The sequence below is a fragment of the Melitaea cinxia genome, chromosome 7, assembly GCF_905220565.1.
Source record: "Melitaea cinxia chromosome 7, ilMelCinx1.1, whole genome shotgun sequence".
Classification (NCBI taxonomy): Eukaryota; Metazoa; Arthropoda; class Insecta; order Lepidoptera; family Nymphalidae; genus Melitaea; species Melitaea cinxia.
In genome coordinates this window covers 14,058,394-14,068,707 of record NC_059400.1, presented here as the reverse complement: position 1 = coordinate 14,068,707, position 10,314 = coordinate 14,058,394, and the positions used below count along the sequence as shown (strand labels likewise).

At 31.2% G+C, this 10,314-nt stretch overlaps 2 protein-coding genes across 2 annotated transcripts; both read right to left on the bottom strand.

The window, feature by feature from the left end:
* Window positions 1-1,038: 1,038 nt before the first annotated feature.
* On the bottom strand, window positions 1,039-4,415 carry LOC123655398 (peptidoglycan recognition protein-like). Its single transcript, XM_045591212.1, has 4 exons — window positions 4,272-4,415; window positions 3,630-3,831; window positions 2,642-2,760; window positions 1,039-1,357 (listed from the first exon to the last, which is right to left on the bottom strand). Exons 1-4 carry the CDS (start codon window positions 4,339-4,341, stop codon window positions 1,155-1,157), a joined length of 594 nt encoding a protein of 197 aa, XP_045447168.1. The 5' UTR covers window positions 4,342-4,415; the 3' UTR covers window positions 1,039-1,154.
* A 2,864-nt stretch (window positions 4,416-7,279) lies between these two features.
* Window positions 7,280-10,098, bottom strand: LOC123655397 (peptidoglycan recognition protein-like). The gene is made up of 4 exons (XM_045591211.1): window positions 9,986-10,098; window positions 8,547-8,745; window positions 8,247-8,365; window positions 7,280-7,589 (listed from the first exon to the last, which is right to left on the bottom strand). Exons 1-4 carry the CDS (start codon window positions 10,050-10,052, stop codon window positions 7,357-7,359), a joined length of 618 nt encoding a protein of 205 aa, XP_045447167.1. The 5' UTR covers window positions 10,053-10,098; the 3' UTR covers window positions 7,280-7,356.
* Between the last annotated feature and the right edge of the window lie 216 nt (window positions 10,099-10,314).

Below are 10,314 nucleotides of genomic sequence, written 5' to 3'. Positions count from 1 at the left end.
AAATATTTGTACAAACAAATATTCATCCCGAGCGGAAATCGATCCCACAAACAGCCGGTGTTTAGTCGCGTACATGGTATACGTACCACTACACCAGAGTGGTTGTTAAAAGTTACTAAGTATTACTTATAATAAATTAATTATAACTGCGATTGCCTGCTCATAATTACGACGGATGCAACTCAGTGGGACGACAAGTAAAAAATTTATATGATAGACAATTAATAAATAATAAAATATTTTTAATGAGTCATAAAGAGTATCAGAGAATGAAAAAATCTAGCTGCGGCTGTAACCTATTACATAAAGTTGCTCTAAGAACAGACGACACGTGTATATATGCTAAAGATAAATGTTTATTTATTTACACGGATACTTTTTTAATGTATCTTTTTATTATTTATATTTGTATGTTTGTATTAATATACTATTTTATGTTGTATAACTGTATAAACTACCTCAGCGCAGAACTGTTAGGTCTCAAAGTCTGAACATACCTCTCAGAACGTTATGTTACTTAAATTTTGAAAAATAGTTAATTATAAATAGTACTGAATTATAATTTAGCAATACAATAACTTACATATAAATACATGGTTCTATTAAAAAAATAAATCTTTACAAAATGTCAGAAATCTTTCACGGTATTATCTGATTTCGTAGTATATATCAGATAAATTAATTAAAAAGTAGTTCGTAGAAATACAAACTCACTGTATAAAGATAACCATAGAAAATTATTTAGATTGTAAAGTTATATTTATGCACGTAAAAACCGAATTACAAATATTAATTGAATAACAATTTATGAAAACTTTACAAAAACTTCAAGAGTCGGTTTGAAGATTTGACAACAACGTTACTTGTAGTAAAATATCTATCTGTACATTAAAAGAAGGTTGACATAATTATGCCTTGCAAAATTTAGTAAATTATTTGCCGAAAATGTAACTTTTCCTCACTTCGTATTCAAAATAACTTTTCTATTTCTTACCGAATCAAAAGGTAAATTCTATAGCCAATTAAAGATACGAAAAATGTAGTAAAATAATTTTTTAACTTTATTATATTGTCTTAACACAAAGATAGTGAGAATACACATTTACATTAGTTTACATGACAATACACATTTGATTTTCTATAAAACAACGTATTTAATGATTCTTAATAGATGAAACGTTATCCAAGTAATGGGGCCAACTTCTTATTTCTGCGTAAAGCTTTCTACCCGGACTCTCCGTCGCAATGAGTTTTTTATGGGCCACCAAGTTATAGTCAGGAGTCAAGTGGCCTTCTTCGACACCACATTGAATAAGATTCTGCGCTGCCTCAATCTGTGCTTGTAGAGGCACGTCGGCTAAAAGGAAATTATTAATTTTACTTTTTATTTTACACCAACACATTAAATAAAATTGTATGTGTCAGCTCCGACTCACAACTGAAGTTTACTCTTTTAGATCGTCTGTCTAAATTGTCAAAAAACTTACTATTCTAAGAAAAAAATCAACACCATATCAAATGATAAATAAACGAACCAAAATAACGCCATCTATCGGAACCCAATGGGTGGCTTCTTCCGATAGATGGCGTTATTAGTAAACGTCGTAATACCATTGATAGCTTTATTTGATTAATTTTTATGATAGATGGCAAATAAGAAAAACGTAACGAGGTGATTCGTTCAGTGGATTTGACTGCTCATATTTTTTTTCATACCGGGGGCCTAATATGAAAATCGATTCTTAACTCCAAAACTTAAAGTAAATACAGTATAATAAGTGGTCTTGAGGCTCCATAATACAGTCAGCGTTCTTGAGACTCCACAACAAATAGGTTTTGATTTATAGATTTATTTACTGAGCTATTTTAGTGTTCATATATTTTATCTGGAATTTATTCCTCATATTTGTATATAACAACGTTCAAAACATGTAACATCATTTATACATCATATTTATTTCCCATGTAAGAATATTTTTACAATCACGTCTCAGGTTTTTAGAAAACCTTATACCATGTATGCAAAAAAAATGATAACTTACATTCCATTTGTATTCAACCCACGAGATCAGTAGTTTATGAAAAAGTTACAGAGAATAAAAAAAATCTGTCCCTTTTTAACCGACGTAAAAAAGCAGGAGGTTACTCAATTCTCAATATCATTATATATATATAAATATAATGTATGTTCTGGGATAACTTCGTTTATTAACCGATTTTGATATATCTTTTTTTTTTTTTTTTTGAAAAGGAAATATCAGGAAGAAAGGAGGATCTGGTGATGGAATCCCAGAGAAATCGAGGGGGAACCCTCGAAAATCGTAGTGACGACTAGTGCGTTTGTTAATTTTTTTCGTCTGCTTACGTTGTATTACTTGCCGATGTATCTGAGTCGGTTTTTTTCGTTTACAAATACGATTACGATTATTAAAATTAGTGTGACGCACAAATATGTATAAATTTGTAGCTAAAGTAATGATTGCACATAAAATACATACATTAAATTTACTTTGCACAAATCAGTTACACGAATAAAAAATAATAAAACACGTCACTTTGAAAACCAAAAATAATACTCTAAGCTTACGATTACATTTTCTATTAGTGAGATATATCTAAAATAATGTGTTGAAGTACTTACTATTATAGTTTCCAATAAACGATATGCCTATGGATTTACTATTGTAGCCATAGGTATGAGCTCCTACGCGTAACCAGCCGGAGCCTTCGTAAGCTTTTCCATTTCCGCCAATCAAAAAACTAGAAATATATTAATTTAACTTTAAATAGAATGACCCCGGAAAGACATTATAACGCAAACGAAAAACCATCTTACAACAATGTAAAAAAATGAGCATTTCAATATTAGCATCTTTATCATCATCATCTTTTAGGTTGTGGAGAGAGATGCCATTTAATACAAAATAAACACTAATTGAAAAACTTAACATAAAAGCAATTAAAACTACAGAAGATGGAGCAATATCTATATACTGCTCCAATCTTCAGATCCTACTTTAAGTCAAATCATCTTGTATTAATCTATACTAATATTATAAAGCTGAAGAGTTTGTTTGTTTGTTTGTTTGTTTGAACGCGCTAATCTCAGAAACTACTGGTCCGATTTGAAAAAAATTTGTTGGAAAGGAGATATCCCTAGTTTGGTACCATGATAAGGAAACCAGGATCTGATGATGGGATCCCAGAGAAATCGAGGGAAACTCCCGAAAATCCGCATAACTTTTTACTGGGTGTACCGATTTTGATGATTTTTCATTTAATCGAAAGCCAACGTTTATCATGTAGTCACATTTAAATTTCATTGAGATCTAATTACAACTTTTGGAGTAATCTTTGATAATGCGTATTTACTTGACTATTTTTTTAGCTACCTACGTTGTATTACTTGTCGATATAATTTTAAGTCTGTTTTTCTTCGTTTGCCTGCAAACACAATTATATACTGTGTAGTGATTATATGAAGGGATAAAGCGCTCTAAAGTTTTACTCTCAGCGTCACTAAGCGTTAGCTTCGTTAAACGTCAACTTCAGTTATTTCGCGCGATTTCACTTCTCATATTTTTTTAATACCATGAGTCTTCGTCAAAATAAAAGAAATAAAAACATACTTCATTCCTATATCCCAAAAATTTAAGGCTTCCATGTGATTGTTTTGGATGCTCTGTACAATATCTTGACACTCTTCATCAGTGCTGCATGTAGGAGTGGCTGTGTGCTGAATTATAACTAAATTAACTGGCCGTGGCAGGTACTGGACATGTAGTGGACTCAGGCCTCCCCATTGTTTTTTAGTCACAAGACCAGGGCATACTGGAAAGAAACATATTATTAGCAAATTATATATAAAAAATTATTGTTAGAACATTTGTCCGTTTGTGGTTTTTGTCGGTTGTCTGTAATTAAATTTTCCTGCATTCATGTCCTCGTATTTTTACAATTTTGTTTGGTGTCCGAAAGTATTAAAAACAAATCTGAGTGCTTATTCGATTCTATAAATAGCAGAATGTCAATAATAATCAATTGGCTACAATCCATAGTGTTAAAAACTTAGAACGAAATAATAATGTTGACATGACTTGATTTACAACTAGCTTATAAATATGACTTGTTTCATCTCACGATTTTGTTCATTGTCGTATAGATTTAACAATAAAGCTAAAATAAATATGGACGTTATTACTTTTAACTTTCATCATATAGGTAGTTATTTAGTTTTAATAATTAAAATAATAAATTGAAGTCGTACGTACCAGCGTTCACACGCGTTAATTGTATTACGATAACCACTAGAACACTTAAGTTTAAAATCATTTTACACATTGTACTCTTGCAGCGTCTAGTGCTATGCAAAACTGAATAAAGATCTGGGATGTGTTATTGACCTTTATAATATCATCAGTGTCAAGACAACTTTAAAAATCCTCAGTTTGCCTCTTTCTTTTTATATAGTAAAAACAAAGACAGCAAATAGCAATGATAACGCTCACTAATGAAGCCATACTTTATTAGCGAAGTTTGCGTGTGTCGATTTATTTATTCGTATTAAAGGTTAGTAATGTACAGCATGTGACTCGCAATTAGTTCTATATAAATCACACTTTTTTTTATAGTTAAGTAACACAAACAGTTGAAATAAACAAAATACAATTAAATTTACAAACATAAAACATAAACCAAAAATTTGTCCCGAAAATAATTTAGCACAATCAGCTTTTGCTAAAACGAACAGAAAAAATACATTTGTTTAAAAAAAAAACTTTATATTTTTATTGTCTTGCATTACAATCATGTTGTTTGTATTTTATCGCTATGATTTAAAAATACTTGATATCGTTTATATTAATTATTCTTTGTTATTATTTATTTATTATGAAACTCAGATAAAAATATTGACAATATATATTTGTACTCAACATGTTGTACATAATACGTTATCTCAACATTATAGTTTACATTTTTATACTTTAGTTACAAGAAATTTTTTTGCAGTTAAAGTTTTACGTCATACATAATAAAAGGGGATTCCCTTTTTGAGTCGTCGACGACGACTGTGTCTTCAAGTTATGTACCTATTACCGATATAGCCCACAGAATTGGCAAGTTGAAGGGGCAGTGGGCTGGTCATCTGTGTCGCAGGACCGATGGTTGTTGGAGTAGATGGGTCCTGGAGTGGAGACCGCGTCTTGGCAAACGCAGTGTGAGACGTCCTCCGGCCCGTTGGACCGACGATCTACGTAAGATTGCCGGTGTAGGCTGGATGAGGATTGTGAAAAACCGAGATGTCTGGTGCGAACTTGGGGAGGCCTATGTCCAGCAGTGGACTGCAATAGGCTGAACTGATGATGGCTGATCAAGTTATGAAATAAAAGTTTCATGATCACGATTTAGCTTGTACCAACACATAGGCTCCTACATAGAGAAACAGTTATCTGTGTAGGATAAGGATCAGAGCGTTTCTGCGCTAAAAAGAATAAAATAATATTTTCCTTTAAAACTTTTATTATCAACTTTCTCGTATAACGTCATTACACAATTTATCACATATTAAAAAACAAATTCGCTTCCCGCTATCGTATTCTTAGATCTTTAAAACTACGCAACGGATTTTGATCCGCTGTTTTTCATTATAGAAAGAGTGATTCAAGAGGAATATGTATAATACATGCATTATATAGTATAGAAACACTTACAGTTTTAGGGGTTTCTAATGTGATATCGTAAATTAACACATTTTTTGCACACATATTATACATTATATTTATTTTATGAGTGATGTACATACCTGTAATTGGCATGCATACTATCTTAATATTGTGGATTATAGAGCATTGTATTGTAATGTTTGTAATGCTGTTGGTGTGTCTATAAATAAATTAATTAATAAATAAATAAAAATAACATTTTATATATTATATTTAACATTATATCAGCATTGCACCCATGCGAAGCCGGGGCGGCTCGCTAGTATTATATAAAAACTTGTCGTTAGATTTAAGTACTCGTACTTATTTTTAAACATTAAAAAATAAATATCAATCAGATAAATTTGAAATAATTACAAAAATTGGGATCAGAAACCACAAATCACTTACATAGAAATCAATGAAGTTTCGTATAAAAGAGCGTCTTATTTTTGCATAAGTATTATTTAAAGTACCCTTTATTTTTACACCCGGTTAGGTATTGATTAAATATAAATAAATAAATAATTAGTCCAGTTTTAACCAATTTTTACGGAATCGAAAATAGAAATTTTAGAAGCATGAAATGAAAATTAGAATCATGAAAAAAAAGGTATCGCAGCGTTTACAGAAATTCTGTACGGTAAGATAGGAGATTAGTTTGTATCACTGAAATTACCTAAAAATGGCTTAACAAATATGAGGGTTTTCTAACATTTCTTGCACGACTGTGAAACGTGATTGATAAAAAATATTTTTCTTAATTGTACACAATTGGTTTTCCGTCTGACTAATCTCCCGTGTTTAAGAAAATAAGTAAAATCTAGAACTGTATTAAAATTTATCGGCAGCTGTTACTATATAATAATATTTCCTTACAATGATAACCTTTCAACTATTATATCGACACTAATCTATGTTTGCATAACGAGTCGTGTAAAAAGCACAAACTGTTTATAAACTACCTGTGCCCCGCGAATTTACTCGCGAAAATGTGAGGAATAACCATTATTTATTAACCTATTAACTCCAATTTGGAAGATCTTCCGGCTAAATCAACTTGAAATTCAGATTCAGCACATTAAAATATACTTAACCTAATACGAGAATTTTTTTCCCAAATAATTTTTTACAATTTTTACAGATTTTTAGAGGCTTTTTGCAATTTACTCTAAAATTAGAGGGCTGACGAGTGTAACGAAATTCGGATTTTCGTTCAGCGCACTGAAATACATATAAAACATACCTAACTTACTTAAAAAAACATTTGCATGGATCCATTTTTTTATATTTTTACCCATTTTTGGCGGTTTTTGGAATTTAGTCAAAATTAAGGGGTTTACGAGCCAATCAGACTTCAAATTCGAATTCAGCGCATCAAATTACATAAACTGAGGTAGGTCTAGTCAAAGGTTCAAAATGCGCTTTTTTGGCTTGTATTATCTTTTCAGTGTGCTTTTTAACTGTTCATATCCACCCACATTCACACCTCGTTCGACGTGGGTGTTATTTCTTCGCAGTCAATGTACCTCCAGTTCAAATGTACGAAGATTAACTAATTTAAGTAATAACAGACGTTTAAGTGTGTAATAAGACTTTATTATGTACTTCGTATATATAATTAATTATTTCTGATTTGATAAATACTGATATTCTAGCTCCTATTTATCTTAGGGTCAATAGAAAGGAAAAGGTTGTAGGGATCCTTAGAAGCCAAAAAATTTGGCCATGACTGTATTTCTCTGTAAAGGTTATCGCCTGGACTTATCGTCTGAACGAGCTGTCTGTGGCCCACGAGATGATAATCAGAAACCAAATGTTCTTCGCTAACTCCGCATCTAATGAGATTCTGTGCTACTTTCAATTGTTCCTCTGTCGGCTCGTCAACTAAAACATAAAGTTAAAGAACAATTCTAAAATGATTGGTTAAGAGGTGGAGTTCTCGCGTCTATGGTTTTATCAGAGTTAACTTTTATCGTTTACATAGGTGTATACAACTTATGTATTTTTACATTAAAACATGGATATTTAGACACGCGACCAACTTCATCGTACACTAGCTGTGCCCGCGACTTCGTGCGGGTGGAATTCAACAAAATAAATAATAATAAATAAATAAAAACACAACAAAAGAGTTATTGTTTAGTGGGCAGAGTTATAAAATAAAAAACGTCTAAAATAAAAGTAGCCTAAGTTACTCTTTACTATATCAGCTATTTGCCAGTGAAAGTCTCGTCAAAATCGGTCTAGCCGTTTCAGAAATTTGCCGAAACAAGCGGACAGATAGACAGACAAACAGACAAAAATTGTAAAGAATGTTAGTTTGGTATATGTACCGTGTTTACATCTATATGCATTAAGCAAAAAGCGCTTATTTTAATATACAAAAAACAAACATAGATGAATATAATATATGTGATGAATATATATATAATATGTATGTATAGATGAATGGATATAGATATATCATTTAAATTATTAGCATTTATATAAATTCGTAAACAAAATTATGGTATTAGTTTAATTTGTACAACTAATACTCACTATTATAATTTCCAATAAATGATATACCAACGGATAAACTATTATAACGCAATGTGTGAAACCCTTCATATTTCCAGCCAGCACCTTCGTAAACTTTTCCGTTTCCGCCAATCAAGAAACTGAAAGAACAATATAAATACATACAAAAGAGAAAAACAAAAAAGAAAAAAAAAAGAAAAAGAAAAAAAAGTCGGTCGTGAGGCTACGTAAGATGCAGTTATGACTTGTATGGATCATATATTTATCACAATACAAAATGGCGAATTCGTATTCAAGGATCTAGTTGAACGTACAACCTACTTATAACTTATATGTCTTTCGAACTGATTCATAAAGAAGTTGTCCATTTGTTGCACAATACTTTCACAGGTCTCATCCGAATTACAAGTTTCTGTAACAGTGTGCTGAATTATCACCCACTTTACTGGTCGGTGTAATTTTTGCTCATATGCTTGTTCGGAACCACGCCATTCTTTGAAAGTGACAACAGAAGGGCATTCTAAAAGCAAAAAGAAAAATTAAAAATTTAATATGTGCTAATATGATTTATATAAAGTAGATGTGTACAAATCCATTATATAAAACTGAAGTTCCTTACTGACCCTACTCCCGCGTGTAGTTTCTAGCTACTTTACTCACCGCAAAAATTCATTACTTATTGACAGTAATATTTATCTCACCACACTATCTCACCTTTCAGAAACCGGGCTGATCCAAATTTTGAGCAGGATATGTCCCGCTATCCTTACCTTAGTGGAAAGCCGAAATTTGTATGAATAAATATGTACTAAAAAAAACCGACTTCAATTACATCGATAAGTAATACAACGTAGGTAGACGAAAAAATAGTCAAGTAAATACGCGATATCAAAGAAAACTCAAAAAGTAGTCATCAGAACTTTCGATTAAAGTAAAAATTATCAAAATTTGTAAACATACATACATACATATACAATATAGGTCGACGAAAAAGTAGTCAAGTAAATACGCATTATCAGATATAAATCAGGTGCTTGTCAGATCTTAATTAAATTTAAATACCACTACATGACAAGCAACACTTTCGATTGAACAAAAATCGTGGAAATCGATCTACCCAGTCAAAAGTTATGATGTCAAAAGTATGACATTTAAATAGTACAATCGAATTGAGAACCTCCTCCTTTTTTGGAAGTCGGTTAAAAAGCCTCATATTCAATAATACCGTCAACGTTGTTAAGCCCACGATTAAATGATATTTTCAAGCGCATTTTTTTACTCTGCGAGAGCCGCCGTAAGATATTCGTTAAAATTATACGCTGCGCTTTCAGCGTTTTCGATAAATGGTCCTAGACAGCTTAATTTATTCCAATTTCTTTAACAATTGTCCTTATAATTTTAAAAATTTTCACGAAACCTTGACAAATAATAGACCTTAATCTTTCTCAGAAATCATTCTGTAATTTATATCTTATATATAAAGTTCTCGTGACACAATGTTAGTTACAATAGATACTCCTCCGAAACGGCAGACCGATTTTTATGAAATTTTGTCTGCATATCGGATAAATCTGAGAATCGGCCAACATCTATTTGTCATACTTAATATACAACAAAATAACATATATGGCAAAACAACGATTGTGGGGTCAGCTAGTATATATATAAGTAACCTTATTATTAAAATTGTTAAAATATAGTTGAGCAATGTATTCAATATAAAATCAACAATAGCGATGATAGAAATTCTGTATACGTACCATTCATACAAGATATCTGTAGTATAACGCACATTAAAATAACCGACTTTAAAATTATGTTGAACATTTTACGCAGTGGTTGAAAATAGTGTTCTCTATTATATTATTGAGACTAATAGCGTTATTATACGAGACACACCTTTATAAATACATATTTTATCTTGTGCTATCAATATTATGAAGATTGTAAGATGCTTAATTGATAATGACTAGTGTAAGACCTATTTTAATTATTGTGGTATTTGTATGACACATAGTGTGTTGCAGAAGTTGCAAACTATTGCGCTAATGTATATTAATATACATTAGCGCTATCACTTAAAATAGCC